Below are 19,152 nucleotides of genomic sequence, written 5' to 3' on the forward strand. Positions count from 1 at the left end.
ATCACAAAAGTGCAATTATATTTATACCTAAATGCTATTTAACCGAACGATATTCATTTAAAAAAAATATTTCTAATGGTGATTGAACCATGAAACTTTTTATGTAGCGTAATTATAACCTAAATTAGCTCAAAATAACCCTAGAACCTAGAGTAAACTCTCCCTTTAAAGCTCGCCTTAGCAAACAATTTCACTCTTCTTCAAAGTCCTGCTCGCTCTCACTTTGCATCAAGTTTGTTAGGGGGTCCAAAAATGTACTGGTTGTTGTTTTAGGTGGTTGGGGTTGTAGGATATACCATAACAAACTTTTTGTGTAGAAATATAATAAGTCTCTAGATAAGTTGACTACAAAGGACAAGAATGACTGACTCCACTCCTAATCGTCATAACCTGGGCTGATCTCCTAGTCCTCATTTCTTGAACTATGTAGTATAGTACCTTTTTCGTTATTGGTCAAGCTTTCACTAGGTACCTACTCGCTCAGTACCTGGCTAAATATATATTGACAAGCTGTCGCCAAGTATTTATGTTATGATGTTATGTCTTATCATGTCATGATGGGGCCAACTGCTACTCCTATAGTATCCTGCATAAAAACGGCCAGGAGATGAGTTGGTATTCTGAACCCTCTTAGTCGCTCTTAGTTTCCTGTTATGTTTGACTTCCTATTACAGCAAGCATTGCTAAATTTGAATTTTCCTTCGTATTATTCTTGCATAAAAACTACCAGGAGTCCAATTACAGTTCAAACTTCAATTCATTTGTATTTTAGAGATTTGACAATAGTAATCGTTTTAAAAACATTTTTAAATGCAGGAGTGGCGATGGGAAACCAAACAGGCAAACCAGCGGGTTATTTAAGTGACAATTGTAACACCTCCCATAAAGTTAAAAATCTTGTCAATAATCTTTCTAGTCGTTCTACTGATGTCAAGACCAGACCCTGTGAAGATGAAGTGCTATGTTAGGTAGTCTCATTTTATGTGATTAGCTTATTCAATTTTATCTGTTTTTATTAGAGTTAACACTGAACCCACCAGAAGGCATCATTGCTGGCCCAATTGACGAAGAAAACTTTTTTCAGTGGGAAGCATTGATTACGTGAGTGAATTACTGCTACTAATTGCTACTAAACATTAAATAAAACTGATAAGTTTAATTACTGCATATGATTACTGCCACTATTTATCAAGTCCAATTAAATATTGTGAGTATAATATTGAGTCTGTTTTCACTAAATTATAATTTAATCCTCTTCCATACTGTGTTAAATTTATAAATTATTAATATTATTATTATTTAGTTAAATTTATAAATAAAGTTAAAATAAATTGTGTCACGATTTGCCTTGATAGTGTATTATGCATGTGCATGCTTTTTGCAGAGCTGTTTCTGTATACTGTACTGTGGGCCATGTGAAAACCTGTGGTTTGCTGTGCATACATTTCTTTTTCCCTGAATGCGTCTTCGAATGACCCATTTAAATTTAACTGTTTGTCTGTCAGTCTCTCTTCCTTGCTATCTAGTTAATTGTAAAATAGCAATATTTTCTACTGCAATCTGCAGTGTTGATCTGTTCTCTGATCAACAAGGCTCTCTCCTTCTTTATTACATTCCTTTGGACTATGAAGAGAGGGTCTGAGGTATGTCGTTAGACGTTACCCAGAATTTGAGATATGATTGGGGAGACCACACATTTAATCGAGCGGTATTTGGTTATTACAGTGGTCCAGAAGACACATGTTTTGAAGGTGGTGTCTTTCCGGCGCAACTAACCTTTCCTCATGACTATCCTCTCAGCCCTCCCAAGATGAAGTTCAACTGTGAAATGTTCCATCCAAACAGTGAGTTAGCTTTACAGTTTTATACATGATTAGTGTTTGACAAACCATATTGAATGACACCAATTTGAAATTACTACATTTTTTATTTTAATGTAAAAAGATTATGTAATTAGTTGGTGAATGTCCTTGTGTTGAGGTTGTGATGAATTACGACATAGAAATTGGTATATATGTTTCCAAACTTGTCGATGTTTCATGACATTTCAGTTTATCCTGATGGAAGAGTGTGTATATCTATCCTGCATGCCCCTGGCGATGATCCCATGGGATACGAGTCGAGTGCAGAACGATGGAGTCCTGTACAGAGCGTGGAAAAGATCCTTCTCTCAGTAGTCAGCATGCTAGCCGGTGAGATGATATAGTCAAGTGTTCGTAGCCAGAAAGTCTCACAGTTACGTGTCAGCATTACTCGAAAGAGAAGCGATTGGTTGAGCTTCATTCAGTGTCTGCAATTCACTTACTCAACTGGAGTGACTGACTGTTATCTTTAGCCATTCAGCGACGTAAATAGGGCCAAAACAAAATATATGTGTGGTTACCGTTACATGCCGAAAAAAACTAGGGTAGGTAGGTACTAGGTAGGTAGGGAAAACATTTTATTTTCTTGAAATATTTTATTTACGAACCATGTCCGAAGGATGTGCGTTGTGCCTTTTGAAGCAGGAACTGTCCAATTCATATTTTAATTTATTTTTTTAATTTATTTTTTTGACTTTAAAGAAAATTGACAATTAAATGTTTAGGGTCGCTGGGAATAAATAGGGTTGGTCGGGAAACCGTAACCACACCTATATTTTGTTTTGGCCTAGGGTGTTCCAAAATAGTGCTTAGTAAAAAAAAGTTTTGTTTAGTCGACGTTTTCGTGCTCACACGTGTAAAACCATGTACAAACTGATCTAGCATATCGACTTGGCTACAATAACTAGGGTGAGCATGGTTATCTCGCACAGGTGAATAGGTAAAGAAGGGTCAATTTCAAGTGAAAGTGGATCAGTTGGTCCAAATTTATTTCGTGATGCAATTTAAATTATCAATATTCAATTGAATCAAGTTCCATTCATGTCTTTCGTTTTAAGTCTTTCTTGCTGAAATTATGTATAGGTTTTATTTAGAAGTCCATACCCTATTTAGGATTATCCAAAGTAACATTTGGAAATTGAGGAATGTCGATTAGGCAATTAAGGGTTGTTGGAGAGTTTATGGGATGTCACAAATTAGCTTCAGCTCAAAAGGTGTGTCGGACCCGATATGCATCAAAGGCCAATGAGAGAACCTTGGTATATAATGTGCCTGTTGGACTCTCACACATTCCCCGTGTGTGCGTGCGAGTGCGTGTGTGTGAGTGAAAATGCTCTGTGAACTAGGATGATTGACCCTAACATCGCTGTTTGCTTTACAGAACCTAATGACGAAAGTGCTGCCAACGTTGATGCGGCCAAGGTCTGGCGTGAAGATCGCGACGGTTTCAATAAACTCGCCGAAAAGCTCGTTCGCAAGTCTCTTGGACTTCCGCAGTGATCAAATGTAGTGGGTGTGACCGATCCATTTTTTTATAATCTGTCAAGTGAAACTTGTGATGAAATGCAGAGTGTATCGATAGTATAGTAAAATAATAGTAGTGTGTATCGTATATTTGGCGTGAAATCGTGCAGTGGAATATTAGGTGGACCGAAATGTGGTAATCATTTATATTGTGGAGGACACAAGCTATCACCATGTTCTTAGAAAAACGCAAAGTACATGGAGCGAAGTAGAGAAGAGGCATTGGCAAGTAATGGAAGTGTGTTTAAGGTAATTTATAAGTGTAGATATGTAAGTGCATGTACATTTCCATTGCTCTGTCTATTGTATTGCGTTATAAAGTTTCAAACAAATGTCAGATAGCCACTGCAAAATGAGTTATAGTAGTGTTTTCTAATGGCCTGCTGCATGCAATATATCTATGCTGTACTAGTTTAGTTTGTGTATTCATATCCGCAGCAGGTCACTCCGTAAAGAACTTGTGTTCAAGCAAAAGAGTGTATTTTCTTGTTAATAATGCTGATCATTATATACTGCCGATTACTTGCTTGCTTCCGCTAAGTTCTTTTTCGTTGCTGGAGGAACACGAGGCTCCCTACCATCTCTCCAAGGTTGCTACTCATGGTCATTCTTTTTTGCTGACTTTGTGAGCTATAAATAGGAGGATGTGCTTGAACTCTGCTACTAGATGCCTGCGCCAGAATGTGTGGTCTAACCCTTATCTAATCCTGTGGCTTCCTTGCCAAGGCATGTTCGGCAATCTTTTCTAGACCATTGCGCTTTGGCGTTAGTTTTCCTGATGGTCTGCATGATTTCCATCCTTCATGATCTGTCCTAGTTAATGTTTGGTTCTGGTACGTATACTATTGCAGACAAGTTCTTCACTTGAGTGCTCGTGAGGAGATTCTCTCCATCTCTCAATTTATTTGGCTAGTTTGATCAGCACTATCTCTATCATTCCCCTTTACCGGCTAGCTTGTGTTGATCTCCCTTCCTGGTAATTGTCCTGCGATTGTGAAATGAGTTATTGCTCCTAGAAGGCCGCGATGCAGTGTTTCTGGTCTTTGTTTGCTCACACAGAAGCTTGCCATGGAAAAAATATCCCCCTATATACATGCATGCACGCACGCACGTGCAGGCGTATCTATATTATATATATATACCGCAAAAAATCTCCTTATATAATAATATATACATATATGATTTTTGTGTGACAAACTCCTGTGCTTGCCCAAGCTCTTGCTAGGTTGGTATTCTCTCTCATCATCAATCAGTGCAGTGGCGGATACAAGAGGCGCCCCCGCTTATTTTTTGTTTCCCCCCCCCCATTTGGTACGCGAAGCGTGCGCACCGGCACTATCACACCGCACCCCTTAAAATGAAATCCTGGCTACACGGTTGCGCCCCCCTATCTCAAAATACTGGATCCGCCACTGAATCAGTGGTTTGTGAAAACCAGCTTTGAAATGATTTTTCGTGTCTTGAAGTGAAAATTCATCATCACATCAGGAGTAAGATAATATAGGATATCCTATATTATCTTACTCCTGATCACATGGTACTACCATTGTATTTTGGACTACACCGAGGTGCCACAGTCAAGATCAGCTAGCTTGTAATATCTGTTGGATAAAACACGGAAAATTCACTGTGGTCTCTATTCCTTGTTTTCTGTTGTCGTGTGGTAAATGATTTCAAGTTTAAAAAAAGCTGCTATTCAAGGTTGGAAAGCTGTTAGTTGTCTAAGAGGTACCATTGAGCGCCATCTAGTGAACGACGTATGTGACGATGTGTTACTTGAAAATGTACATGATGTATTTACAATAAAAATTTGGTTATGATGCCATGAACGAATTTTCACTGTTAACAGCAGCATAACAAGAACTTTTACTGTTGGTGACATTAAATGAATAAAGTTGATCAAAATGTACACCCAATAGTATTGTTTGCATCTATACTAAAATAAAGCTATTATGAAGCACTTAAGGGGTTTAATCAAGTACATACAACGTACCAAAAATATATAAAATAGGTTAAATAATATACTGATTATATTTTACAGTGACAGCACCTTTTATGTGATATATATATATATATATATATATACATATATATATATATACATATAGATAGATATATATTGCAGAGTACTATATTATTTTACATCGCTATTATTATTTTTTTACAACGTAGCTATATCAATATAGAGCTCTTATATATTCTACAGTAATAAATATAGAACTATTATCTAATATAGTAGACTAAACAAAATATCCTGCCTAATACAATACAATGGAACAAAGTACAACACGCATTTGGTTAGGTAACAACTATTTTGACAAGATCAGGCGATTGAACTCCTAATTACAACTTAACGGTTTCAACCAGACATGCGTAACAACTGACGAAGAATCGTGTACATGGTTTGTGGACTTGTTTCATGCCTCAGCGCTAGGGACAAAATAAAAATCGTACCTGCTCCTGATTGTTCTAAACTATCGATCTGCGCAAACGATACGTAAACGATAAACGCTTCTTGCACGCAACGACTAATTACACACACTGGGCATATATAGTAAACACCGACACACATCCACACGTGCACGCATGCACGCGCAACACAAACACACACAACGCACGTGCATTCATGTCACATGAAGCCCTCTAGCAATATGGGAAGCAAAATCGTACTTGTCCTTAGACTTGTAGCCACAGATGTTGCACTCTAAGGGATTCCTGTAACCGTGGCAGCCCATGTGGATCGTGAACATGACATGGTCCATAAAGTACACCTCGCAGGTGTGACAGGCGAACAACGCCGGATTGTGAACGGTGCTGGAAGATGGCGCCACCGGCGAGGCAGGAATGTGCACGCTTGGAGCGGGAGATGTCATCGATTCGCTCTCGCTGCCTTGACTGCTTGCGTGAGAGGGTGCGCCGTGTATGCTGTCAGAGGAATGGTGGTGCTCGCGTCGCCCTATGGTGGCGAGTGCGGAGCCGTGTTGCTGGATCGGACTCGTACCCTGATACATCAGCTGCTGGCCTCCCATCAGATTTTGCTGTGACGACTTTCTTGGGGCCGACGATGGTTGCAGTGTGCCATAGATGTGGCAGGAATCTGTAAAACGAGGGTCAAAATGAAAAGCACAGATGCGTGTGTCCATAGTCATTTCCACGTGAACAATGGGCGACGAATTTTCAGTGAAGTCTGGAATTCGAATGAATGACAAATTTTATCGTAGCATGACCAAGTTAAAAAAAATTTAAATAGCTGGCAGCTAGACTTAACATGAAACCTGTTAAGTAATGTCGCAAATTGTATGCGAATGCAGGTTACAGAAACATCATGACAGTACACATGTACAGACTTACCTTCACAGTGAGGAATAAAACCCGAGTAGAACTCGGCCGTGAATAAAGATTGCTCACCCTGAGATCTCATTCGGGGAGAAGTGTGCATTGTTGTTGAAGACGAGGCGGCAACGGTTGTCGCACGTTTCTGCCGGAACCTGTGATCTTTCGTCACATTCATCCCCTGCTGTGAATGAGTTTAACAACAAAATAGCCAACAATGTGGCACCAAACACTTTTTTTCAACCGTTTCAACACACATTTGCAGCACTCTATTATTCAGAAATGTTGCATAACTTGGTTTTTCCCAAATGGTTAAAGCAAAATTGTAGTACTACGTCTTTTTCTTCATAATAGTTTTGGCAATAATGCAGCACCAAACGTTTTCTTCCTAACACTAACAGTTTCAGCATTAGTGCGGCACCCCACGTTTTACCTCTCAACTGTTTCAGCAAAAATGCGACGCCACCAGTTTTCTTAACGGTGTCGGTATGCGCACCGGCGTAGACGCCGTAACGCGCGTGCGACACACTCACAGAGACCCACCCCCCCGCGCACGACGAAGCCGACCGCACCTTTACGTTTGCTTCACCAACGCAGACGCCGTCGTCGTCGTCGTCGATCGTTTCCACCTCTCTGCAGCTGTCGTCGTCACCAGGGCGGCACTGCCGCTGCCCTCCGCCGGAGGAGCCGCCAGCGTGCATCGGCCATGGGTAGTCGTCAGCCGACTCGCCCTGCTCTCTCGGCACGACTGTGTCTTCCCTCACATCCTCGGCTGAAACTTTAAAAAATTAAATAATTTCGAAAATCCCTAACCGCGCTACTCGATTGTTTTAACCAATGAACGTAGCTGTGTGTGTGACATCTTGCCCGCGCGCTTTACGCTTGGCGTAGCTAGCCTCGAAATTGATATCAGAAGCACGCACCTCGCAACACGCGTTTGTTTACATATAGCTTTGTGACATCAGGATGGGCGGTGTCGGGAGTTCTGAAATGATAACCTCGTAATTTCTCAGCATTTTTTAAGGTGCATGAAACATTTTACCAATTTAGTGGTGTCAGTTAGTCACGGATATGTCACAGTAAGTACTAACCGTATATGTTTCACATACGTTCACCTATTTTGCACACAGGCGGTCGATCATTGTGAAAAATTGTGTGAAGATTTATTTTTATTGAAAGGTTCCAAGTGCCTGTGCTTTCATCAGTCTTTTACGTCAATGCACGTGCGTCAAGAGCCATAAACTCAACACAATTTCATCTCTGTTATTGTTTACGCCTGAATGCGTGATTGATCAGGGAGGGGGTGCATGTAAGAGGGAGACATTTTCTTTGGGGTTCCAAAAAACACAATTCCACTTGACAATTTCATGGGCCATTTCAATTGGAAGCTCTGCATAATGGACCCCCAACAAGCCCTTTGACTGACTAGTCAAGAAATTCAAAGGTCAGTATATTGCTCTTATTTAGAACAGTCTTCATTGTTATCTTCTAAAACTACAGACCATCCGCTGACCGCTGTGGAGACGTGCGCCAGGCCTCGAATTTGGCGCACGTCTCCACTACGGACAGCGCTCCATACTTGAACATCACCGCGGTCGCGTGCGCATATCCCGCATAACTGCGCGTCTCATCCGCGCGCAGCAGCAAAGCTGTGTCACGCAATCTTGTATCATGTCTCTCTGGATTTACAATAGTCAGAAATATTCATGATCCCTCTGACAATGGGCTCCTGTTTTCCAGAGGTCTTCATGTAATCAAGGATTACTGTAAGTTTGCGATAGGAAAATACAAGCTTTGAAATCGTTATGCTTACCTTCTACTTTGATATCACGTTCACTCCCTGATGTTGGCTCCGGAAAGGTTATAACAGCATCCTGGCACTCTGCCTGGAGAAAATCTTCACCGTCCTGTTCACCTACAAAAAAAAATTTGCAACCTACTATGACACTACTATGAAAAAATATTCTTTGCATATAAATGAGCCAATTCTAGAGATATCTACATCTAGTATTATAGTACATAATAAAAAAAACTAGTGAATTTGGGTTTACCGCTTCGTGATGTATGTGCTGAGATGTCTCCCTGCATATGTGAAGGTGTCACTCCGATCTGTTCAGTGTCGCTCTCTACTGCCTTAGACTGCGAAACATCACACGATGCTACAGTGCTATCGGACATCGTCGTAAACATACGTCTGCAAATCAAAACATATCACAAAGATTATAAATAAAAAACATAGCAATAGCAGTACATGTTAGATATATACATTCCTTACCATCTTTTACCAACTCATTGCACAGTTCTTTTTTACACCCCAACAGCAAAATAGATCTTACACATCTATTACATTCTAACTAAAGAGCAGCTGCTAATATTACTTATATATAATCAACAAGATTAGCTAAGTAGCAATAGTAAAAACCTACATATATCAATTTGGTAAAAAGCTTTACATAACTAACACTGACACCAAAAGTCATGCATCTGTTAATTGCAATTATTTTTTCTGATTCACTAATTTATGCACGGATGCGACCAATTGTAATCATTGTACCTGTGCTTTATCTTTGTCGGTATGTGATGAGCATACTGGTAGTGTAACCTTAACTGTGTTGGCTCATCAAACTGTCGTCCGCACAGCAAGCACTTTGTCTCGTGCAGAAGGTGCTTGGAAAAGTGTGCTCTCAATGTTTCTTTTCTTCTAGACTGAATCGGTCAGTGAAATGTTATCACCAAATTGTAATATGGACGCACACACATGTATAAATAAACAACTATAGAATAAATTTAATAGAGATATCAGGAGTGAATAAAAATAAACATGGATAAATACAGAACAAGAAAGAGAGAATAACAGATAAACAAATACCATGGTTTTTCTATCCACCAAAATGTTTAATATGCACCTAGATAGTTACGATGCTCATTCATATTGCAATCTTCAAAATCACTGAAAAACAATTTGCTCTGTGATTCCAAAATAAGTTTAGTGCACCACTCACCGTGAATGAGCATATTGTACAGCTAAAGTTCTTTCCAGTGGAATGTGTGACCATGTGTCTATTCAGGTTGTTAGATTGTGTGAAAGCCATGCCACATAATCGACACACATATGGACGCTCCCCTGCAAATGCAAATGCGTGCTGAAGCTAATATCAATCACCTTTACAAATGCAAAATCCAAAGAAAATCACAGCACTAGCCAGATGCATCACATGGGCTAATAATGCTGTACTATGTAATCATATTCATAACCACTTTTTACCTAACAACTCGTAGTATTTGTACTGTACAAATGATACACTCATTGGAGATATTTCTAGCTAACGAAACTCACTCACTCATCACCGCCAATAACAGCAATAAGCAACTAAGATGCGCACCTGCCCGAACTCTCATGCACACCTTCACCGTTCACACTAACAGCCGGTAACAGAAATACATAACCAAGATGCGTACCTGTGTGCACTCTCATGTGCACCTTCACCGTTCTACCGTAGGGAGCCTTGTAACTGCAGTATGGACACATGTATACCATTCTCTGCTGCACAGTCTTGTCACCATCCTCTGTCTCGACTGGTACCTCTGACAACACGGCCTGTGGTTGTAGTTCACTCTCAGGTTCAGCCATCACTTCATATTCTTGCTCAAACATGTGATCTAGCATGCTGCAATATGAATGCAATCAGTATTGAAGTGCACGAAACTCATTGAACTTACCATCTTATACAGTATATATACAGATACACAGTAGCAATAAGCATTAAAGTTCCATGACATAGCATGCATCTACATGTATTACAGAATGAAGCACAACTTTTGCATCATTATGTGATACATGCAGATTTGTAATATTGTATATCATTTCATGATACATATCAGAGGTGCATAAAGTGTAGTTGTAAAGTTTGCCATCAATCCTGAGCCCATTTTTCCGCTGATTCCGCAACTCCAAGGACTAATTGAACCAGAATGTCATACGTGTCAGAAATTCACGCAGAAGAATGAATATTAAGTTCTTTAAGCGCTTAGCGAGTTTAAAGAGCGGATTCACGTAGTTCAGCAGGTCACCTAGTGATAATAATAACGGTATGTCGTATATTATTATTATACAATCATAATGTAACATTACTGTATCTACTGATAATGTAACCCGACCAGGCTGTGTGACTAACGTCAATATACACAGGTCCACTAACCCTAGCAAGGACCGTTTCTTAGAGCTACTGATAATGTAGCCCGACCATGCATGGCGCGAGACTAACATCACTTAGTCCGAGCTGACGCAGACCCCAGTAATGATAAACCCGCACCCTCAGATTAGCAAAGCGGAGTTATAACGTCTGCATTTGCAGACTAAACATCACTCATCACAGCAATACTCCTAATAGGCCCCCTACATGGGTCTTTTTGGGGGGTCTTGAAGTTGATAGGGTCTATGTCCCCCAGGGTACTGCCGGAACGTACACTGGGTACGGTCCGGTATACCGGAACGTACCCTGGTACTAAATACTACTAGTAGTAGTAGTAGTACTATCTAATAGTAATATGCCGGACCGTACCTCGCCTACCCCACTAACGAGTCTAGGGAATCCCCTACGCCTACTCCCTAACCCTAACCCTATACCTAACCATATCAGCTAGATAGTTACCAGGGTACGTTCCGGTATACCAGACCGTACCCAGGCTACGTTCCGGCAGTACCCTGGGGGACATAGACCCTATGACGTATGAGCGGTATTGAGTATTGTGACCGTTTCTTGGAGGGGTTGTTGAACTTGTTCAACTTGTACGTTGTAACGACGGAACATTATCATCAGTGCATCAGTTAAAAATGAGATGTCTTCGTATTATTATTACTTCTACTGTAACCTTATGTTCAGCAGGAATAGCCTAATAATATTGACACAATTAATAGTAATAATACGTAAACAATACCTAAACCACTTGATTTCCTATGCATTGAAATTAATACAGAGAAGTGATAAGCTTTAGATTGGTTCGCTGTCTTTTTATTTCTGTCTAACTTCAAGGGTTTGGTTTCTAGATAGAGGACAGGTAACCAGTCTATAATAAAGCCACAAAGCGCAGCGTATTGTGGGATCTTTCAGCTATTATTTTTTAGGAACCTCCGGTTACTACTATCACACTACTGTCTGAGGCGCCTTGATTCATGAGAACAGAATATACAATGTATAGATTACATGTATATTTCCACGTATAACAATATAGCACAATGTATATATTGGACCCAGTCCACACAATGCATAAATATATTTTACCCACAATGCGTTGCGTTGTTGCCATAACAATGTGATAGCACGCGGTCCGAGAGTCGTTGACGTTGATCAGTAAGTGTATGTAGTAAAATATATTGATTGACAATTACAGGTAGATAGCTGGAAAGATAATATATATATAACAATTGTAGAGTCTGGTCAGGCTGTTTATAGGTTCAGCCGCACATTTTAGTGCTCTAGCCTCTACAGACTACACTCTAGTCTAGATTCAGGACCCCCCATTCAGGGGCGTACGTAGCTCCAAGAAACGGTATTGCTAGGGTTAGAATATCGAGAGTATAGAATATTAGAGTATAGACAATCCGTCGCACAGCCTGGTCGGGCTAGGGCGTACGCGGGTACCTACGGAGAATAGGCTGTATAGCGCCTATGCCGAGCACTGGCAGCCACAGGGGCATGTCGCGTACTCCGTGGCCCATAAATATTCTGATTTGGCTGCTCTCTAATAACATGCAAGCTTTCAAATAAACCCGGAGTAGATTGGCAAACACCCAAGGTGGACTGGCTATATTCTATGTTGTAACTTGTATATATATTAATGGGTTACGTGGTAGGCCCCTACTGAATAATTATCGTGTAATTAATGTAATGGGTCTAAAAATTTCGGGGAACTAGTTTTCATTGTGATTAGAAGCGTAGACAATTAGAGATGTTCCAGAACTTTTTTTATTTTGTACTAATCTGGCAGTGTGAAAACTCTCACTTCTGACACTCATGTTAGTGCGGAGTCTCGTAATCGGACCATTTCAAGGATTGATTGTTACATTGTAACAATTAACATGTCCTACAAAGGCCTCGTGTTGTTTGTTCATTACTGTCTGCGATCTGTTGACCTTTGCTTTAATTATGCAGAATTTGTGAATGTGTGCTGCTATAAAGGCTGCGAAGCAATCAATAATGAGGATCGATGAAACTTCATTGTTGCTAATTTTGTTAATTTGTCTTAACCACAACCGCCTTGTCTGACTTTAATAGAAACTGCTCAGTGGCGCCCCCTTCAAGTGTTCTAGCACTTGCATTATTGTATATATATATATCAAGCACACGTAAAACTGTTTAGATCATGAAAGTATATATATAGACATTTATATGCTGTACTATAGGCCGATAATGTGTGTAGTGAAGTTATAGCCAGATAATGAGATATTGAAAAAACTCACAATATTTTAGGTGAGATGAAGGCTACTTCGGATCTCTCGCTACACAAGTTCTCACATCCCGCTAACAGCCACTTGAGGCGATCGAGCGTGGTTGCCAGCACTAGGATCCAGACGAAGCATGCTCTGCTCCATTCACGTGGCGCTGACGCCAGAGCGTTGAGCGGCGAAAAACTGTATAACGATCTGATGCGGGATATTATCCAGGAGACCAGACATCACGGAAGAATATCTGTACAGCAGAAATTACAGGTGTGACACAATTAATAGATATTACACTACACACGCACTACACTAATAAATATATCAGGAGTAGATAATAGGGAACCCTATTATCTACTCCTGATATATATATAGAGAGAGAGATGGGCTAGTACACCGTCGCCGGTGGCACCACTGTCATTGTAAGCATTGATACAGCTGTTAGTTTCAAAACATTGAAAACTATTTCTAATGAATATTGAACAATGAAATTTTTTATGTAGCGTAATTTAAACCTATTTTAACTGAAAATATACAAGGAACATGAATATGAAGGAGTCCTGTATTTCTATGTTTTAATGAAATTTTGTCCAAATACTTGTGCATAGTTTCACAGGCAGAAACTGGAGTTAATGGCAGAAGCTCTGCCATCTTACAGATCCCTTCTAACTGCAATAATGCATGCATATGACTCTGCACTTACTGAGAATCATCATGTGGAAGAAACAGAGCAATCATCAAAGGTTTGCTTCTTATGTCGCATCTTTAATAAACCACATCTGCTGATAGCATAGAGTGAAACTAACGCTCATAGGATCTATGTCCCCCAGGGTACTGCCGGAACGTACCCTGGGTACGGTCCGGTATACCGGAACATGCTCTGGTAACTTCTTGATATGGTTAGGGTTAGGGTTAGGGAGTTCCCTAGACTTGTTAGTGGAGTAGGCGAGGTACGGTCCGGCATATTAGATAGTACCAGGGTACGTTCCGGCAGTACCCTGGGGGACATAGACCCTCTCAGCGAAACTAACAATAACATTTTGGTCTGAAGAAAGTAAAGAAATATTAAGTTTTGACAATGCCTCACAAATAACTCATGCAATATGAATAATTCCAAGTAAAATTACTAATCAGGAAAAGAGTTAATTAGTTTAGTCACTGTTGACAGGGAGTGTTTCTCTAATTGCGATAATCTGCCCCCCCCATAATTGTTTTCCACATTATAAATACTAGGACAAATTTTCATCTGTGGAGGATAAACAGAGAGATTGCACGACAATCGCAGAAAGTGAAGAGAGCAGCGGTGAGTGCCCGGCCTATATACATATATTTACACAATTTTTATTGCATTTAATTGCATCCAGTTGACCTATTTATCTGGATTGGTTGGCTGGTCGCTCTAGCCGATCAGCAGTGTGATAGAGGCGTTTTGAAAATGTTTGTTAGTAACACAGTGCCGCAAAATCAGAACCTCAGGCTTTTATGAAGTAAAATAAAATCGTTACCTACGTAGTTTAAAGATAACATTGTGAATACTAGATGCCCATCAGATGCAAAAAGATGGTAACAAGGTATTGGAAATAGTTGCCAACCTGAAAGAAGACAAACTTGGCTTAGAAGTGATAGTTGAAAAGGTGAGTTAATGACTGCATGATCACATTGATGAATTGCTATACTCTCTTTCTGAGAGGATGCGTGCAAACAATTTTAGCATCAGTTATCGTGGCATTACTTGGTGGTAATTTAATAATTTCTGTATCACTGTTATTTGCATTGTTATCGTATCGATATACATATATAATCTCATTCTCTTTCTGTTGTTATTATTATTGTTTTTGTTGTTGCTGCTATTGTTGCTTCTGTAGTTGTTATGGTGATGGCAGTGGTGGTGGCAGCTGTTAATGGTCCTGGTCGTGATGATGATGCTTATAAGATATCAAATCTGTCATATCTAGCATATCTGTCATGATCAAAATTATTGCAAAAATCTTAATCATCACATGTAATTGCAGCTAAAGTCATCGCTTGCGGAACAGTACATGGACTACAGAGAGCAGCATGATGCCCGCCACCTACTCGTGCTGGAGATAAATGAGCTCAGGTTTCACCTACAGGAGAGAGAGCAGCAGCGGACGGCACATGCTAGTCAGCGTTCACACGACGATCCAGTCATTCTAAGCATCGCGCTTAAGTATGCCGAGTTTGTATGTGACCATCTTTTCGTGGAAGTTTGTTACTCGATAGCAAGCTGTGCTTAATGGGTGCGATAGTCGCTAAATAAGTATAGATCGAACCTGCAATTTTGTATTTTTAAATGATTAAAAATTAGCTATATCTCTAATCCTATGACTGCATATATATATATCTCTATTTAATTTTAAAATATTTTAGACAAATCCTGTATGATATTATGTAATTTATATCCAAGAAAGCAAATATTTAATGATAAATACTGTAACATGTGATGTACAAATGTTTAAATAGAGTAGTCAGTGGAGCTAGACTAGGGGTTGTTTTAGTGATGGTCTATCTAGACACAGCGTCGCGCATCTTGTTGCGGCTACATTGATGTATTAGGGAGAATTGTAAACGTGTTTTAGGTCGGGAGTTTCTAGGGCGACTGTGAAATGGGTGGTGAGCAGAGCGGGTGTAGACATGTGGGATTATGGCAGGGTTTTGGAGAGAGAAGAGAGGAGTGGGGAGTTATGTGCGTGTGCGCGTTGCGTTGTCTTTGTGCAAGATGGACACACTGTGTGCGAGCAGTTATTAAAGTTTATTCCGGTTACCACACAAGTTTTGGATTCCTTCTATATCATTTATTCAACGAACTTCATTTCAACGTTACAATACATATTTTAGAAAAGCCACGTTTGCTGTTTTTAACCAGTTTTTTTGTGTTAATATTTTTTTACTACACAATTGGGTTTAAAACAAGTAACTATTTCAGGAAAGCTAGGGAAGACTTGGCAAGGTGTTCGAAGAAACTGGATGAATTGGTCTTGAACTATAGTGACGTTGTACCAAGGAAGGAGTTCAAAGATCTGGACAGTAAATTCCAGGTTAATTTCAGATTTTGTCAAATATAGCCATCATTTGGAACATGTTATTGCTCTTTCTCTCTTATGTAAACACAAATAGCCTGGTTTCAGTGACATTCGTGCTTCCTAAAAAGTTTTCTGTAAAGTGTTTTCAAAATGTTATTTGCCTTTGTAACAAAGCGTGTATTAAAATATTCTACTGATGGGTCATTTAAAATATAACACAACCTCAGTTAAATGTTGAGATCTACCCATTTAATTGTTTTTGTCTAGAAATGTTTAATGCTAGTAGCACTTAGCTACTGTTCTCATTGTATGGTCTATATCTAATTTTGTATAGTGTGGTCATATGTACAATGCTAAAATTTGTCGCACATTTCTGGCTTATTAAAATCATTTCGTGACGTGTTAAAATATTGCATTCATACTCACAGGTGGAGTATATATCTAAATGGGGCTGTGTGGCTCATAAAATAATTAGTTTACAATTACAAACGTAGTTAGAGCATTAATTATCGGTGCATGCTGTTAATCACCTATATAATAACCAATCATAGAAATAGCACCGATCCTCCTACAAGATGTTTAAAGTAATAAATAATAATTTAGTAAATAATATATGTGATGATAAAGTAATAAATCATAATAACATTAATTAATAATAATGAGTTTACTTTTCAGATAGCAGAAAAGCAGCTGAGAACTCTTACTGGTAATCACACTGCCTTAATCACGGAACACGGGGAACTGGTAATCTGTAACAGGGAGGCAGTCAGCCAAAGAGATGAGTATCGAACCAAGTGTGAACTGCTGGGGCGCAGTGCCTCCCCTAGGCCGGATTGGGCTGATGTTGCTGACCACTTCCCTGGAGGTATTCAGTTAGTTCCTAGACCAACCAGTGTTATGCCTGCCACCAGCAAGAGCTATTGGCTCGCCACCTGGTAACAAATAAATGGCGTCGCACGCTAAGAGAAGACCCTCCATGTGTGGCTGGCTTTAAGTGGGACAGCTAGGAACGGGGGGGGGGGGTATTCAATGCAGTCATTAGTTCCTCGAACAGTGGTAGTTTTGGCATGTACGGTTTTCATTATGTGATAATCGCGCGGAGCTTGTAGCTTGTAACTTGACATCTTCGTTTCAAAACTAGCACAGGTCTAACCAGCTTCATTCAGTGTTGACTGCAAATATTAGGAGTGTTGCTATCCCCCGGGCGTGGAGGGATCGAGGGTCACGTGATACAGTTGGCGTATACTTCAAAATGATTACACATACGGTAACGCTAACTCCAACACCTCCAACGCTAACCATAACACTAAACATATATATCTCGGAGCGCTATATATAGGTTCTGTGATCCACAAAAATTAATCTATGGTGTGGGGACAGATATCATGATGCAAAAACTCTAACCCTAACCCTGAGTCCCTGACCCTATACCTAATCCTAACACTATCCTAACACTAGTGCTGCCACGTTACGGTAACCTCCCTCCACGCCCGGGGGATAGCATTACCCAAATATTAGCAGCTTTATGTCCAATCCATATATATATATATATATACATATTATCAGGAGTTAATAAAGACAAATCTTTTGTCTTTATTAACTCCTGATATTATATATATATATATATATATATAAAGAATTTCATTTCCTTTAATAACATTGCAACACAAACCTAAAACGCTAATAGCAGGAACACATACCTGTACATAGTATATTACATATACATATACCGTAACATAGTATATTGTTGCAGTATAACAAAGACTCGTCATACTATTAACGATATTGAGCTGTTTAGCCTATCCGGTCTTAATTTTATTTCCCCAATTGTCAATTGAGAGAAACGATCATTGTGTACACCGTTAAATATAGGGGCAGTGAAATGGAATGAACTGACAGAGCTTAAATCCAGCGCAGAGAAAGTTATGATTCTCCTTGAAGATTCTATAGGTGGTAGATATGACGAGGAGGATCCAGAGTATTTCACTGGAAAGGTAGAAATGTGCAGATGTGTGTGAGAACGTGCGTGCATGCGTGCATGTGTCTGTGCAGATCGCACATGCGCATGTATTGTGTAATTATCCTGTTTGTTGGAAAAATATTCATATAACTCACAATGCTGAGATAAGACATGTTATTGACACGTTGACTCTATCAATCAATTCATTCATTTCTTCATGACACACTATAATGATTTAATTGCTGTGTTTAAAATGTAGGGAACGAGCCTTGATGTGCCACAATACCTCCGAACTGTAGACAGGGTAGCTCACCATGCAATGACCTGGCAAGAAACTTCACAGATAGTTCAAGATATTTGGAGGACAAAAATTAACAAGGATGAAGTTAGTTACACATTGTATCAGGAGTAAGATAATATAGGATATATATCCCTATATATCCTATATATATCCCCTATATATCCCTATAGGCCTATATTATCTTACTCCTGATTGTATCATATGTGGTAATACCGCGAGCCTACTACCTACGTTTGTCAAATATACAATAGACATTAATTAAATGTCCTCTGGCTCATAATATTACCACAAGTGCCGCAGAGCGACAGCGCTCAACTGACGTGTACTGTAGCCGGGTATACAAATCCGTGTTTACCCCTCCTCTTGCGGGTCAAAAGGTTATCAGACACTTACTCTTCGCACGTCAGCGGAAAGCTCATTTCATGGTCCTTTCAATAAAGTGATAAAAATGTTAGGTCAGCACTGAAACAAAAAAGTTTTGCACTCGGTACGTTAGACCATGTCCTCAGAAAATGTCTGATATCTGACCTTTCCCCCACTGCCCTTTGACCTGTGACCTCCAATTTCGCGCTGGTGATGGGTTTCCTCCCCATCACACTATGTATCGAATATTAAGAGCGTAGGTAAAGCCGTTATTTTTGTGCCGCAATTCCCTATTTCCTCCTATTCCCTTTCGCGGCCCCCCCCCC

At 39.8% G+C, this 19,152-nt stretch overlaps 3 protein-coding genes across 6 annotated transcripts in view; 2 read left to right on the forward strand and 1 right to left on the reverse strand.

Annotated features, from left to right (window-relative positions):
• LOC106808782 (ubiquitin-conjugating enzyme E2 G2) overlaps positions 1 to 5,295 on the forward strand; it is a 9,144-nt gene extending 3,849 nt beyond the window's left edge. The window contains exons 2-5 of the mRNA XM_014811636.1: positions 1,020 to 1,101; positions 1,726 to 1,844; positions 2,052 to 2,192; positions 3,244 to 5,295. Coding sequence (XP_014667122.1) covers positions 1,020 to 1,101; positions 1,726 to 1,844; positions 2,052 to 2,192; positions 3,244 to 3,362 — 461 coding nt within the window. The 3' untranslated portion in view covers positions 3,363 to 5,295. The remainder of the gene's footprint in view (positions 1 to 1,019; positions 1,102 to 1,725; positions 1,845 to 2,051; positions 2,193 to 3,243) is intronic.
• Positions 5,296 to 5,361: 66 nt separating this feature from the next.
• LOC106808755 (zinc finger protein Eos-like) lies at positions 5,362 to 11,740 on the reverse strand. Of its 4 annotated transcripts, none has more exons than XM_014811625.1 (9): positions 11,658 to 11,740; positions 10,179 to 10,387; positions 9,722 to 9,843; positions 9,274 to 9,425; positions 8,771 to 8,913; positions 8,533 to 8,634; positions 7,292 to 7,497; positions 6,795 to 6,903; positions 5,362 to 6,483 (listed from the first exon to the last, which is right to left on the reverse strand). In XM_014811625.1, the coding sequence occupies exons 2-9, from the start codon at positions 10,384 to 10,386 to the stop codon at positions 6,011 to 6,013; spliced, it is 1,515 nt and encodes a 504-aa protein (XP_014667111.1). In that variant the 5' UTR covers position 10,387; positions 11,658 to 11,740; the 3' UTR covers positions 5,362 to 6,010. The 4 variants fall into 4 exon arrangements, with proteins under 4 accessions (XP_014667111.1, XP_014667103.1, XP_014667095.1 ...); XM_014811617.1 differs by lacking the exon at positions 11,658 to 11,740 and adding an exon at positions 10,919 to 11,050 and having other exon boundaries at positions 7,292 to 7,491; XM_014811609.1 differs by lacking the exon at positions 11,658 to 11,740 and adding an exon at positions 10,919 to 11,050 and having other exon boundaries at positions 6,795 to 6,900.
• Positions 11,741 to 12,021: 281 nt separating this feature from the next.
• LOC106808133 (translin-associated factor X-interacting protein 1-like) overlaps positions 12,022 to 19,152 on the forward strand; it is a 9,731-nt gene continuing 2,600 nt past the window's right edge. Inside the window, exons 1-10 of the mRNA XM_014810716.1 lie at positions 12,022 to 12,070; positions 13,190 to 13,428; positions 13,767 to 13,901; positions 14,392 to 14,461; positions 14,698 to 14,792; positions 15,171 to 15,349; positions 16,106 to 16,217; positions 16,878 to 17,067; positions 18,075 to 18,196; positions 18,422 to 18,547. Of these exons, the coding sequence (XP_014666202.1) occupies positions 13,195 to 13,428; positions 13,767 to 13,901; positions 14,392 to 14,461; positions 14,698 to 14,792; positions 15,171 to 15,349; positions 16,106 to 16,217; positions 16,878 to 17,067; positions 18,075 to 18,196; positions 18,422 to 18,547 (1,263 nt within the window). The 5' untranslated portion in view covers positions 12,022 to 12,070; positions 13,190 to 13,194. The remainder of the gene's footprint in view (positions 12,071 to 13,189; positions 13,429 to 13,766; positions 13,902 to 14,391; positions 14,462 to 14,697; positions 14,793 to 15,170; positions 15,350 to 16,105; positions 16,218 to 16,877; positions 17,068 to 18,074; positions 18,197 to 18,421; positions 18,548 to 19,152) is intronic.

This window comes from Priapulus caudatus, unplaced genomic scaffold, assembly GCF_000485595.1.
Source record: "Priapulus caudatus unplaced genomic scaffold, Priapulus_caudatus-5.0.1 Scaffold13, whole genome shotgun sequence".
Classification (NCBI taxonomy): Eukaryota; Metazoa; Priapulida; class Priapulimorpha; order Priapulimorphida; family Priapulidae; genus Priapulus; species Priapulus caudatus.

Bases quoted from the DNA above. Each gene is read 5' to 3' on its own strand.
- LOC106808755 (XM_014811601.1), bottom strand. From the start codon at position 10,986: ATGTTAGTCTCGCGCCATGCATGGTCGGGCTACATTATCAGTAGCTCT. The intron at 8,914-9,273 runs GTACAATGATTA...TTTGATTTGCAG, and splicing joins CCGACAAAGATAAAGCACAG to ACGTATGTTTACGACGATGT. The intron at 8,635-8,770 runs GTAAACCCAAAT...TTTTTTTTGTAG, and splicing joins AGCACATACATCACGAAGCG to GTGAACAGGACGGTGAAGAT.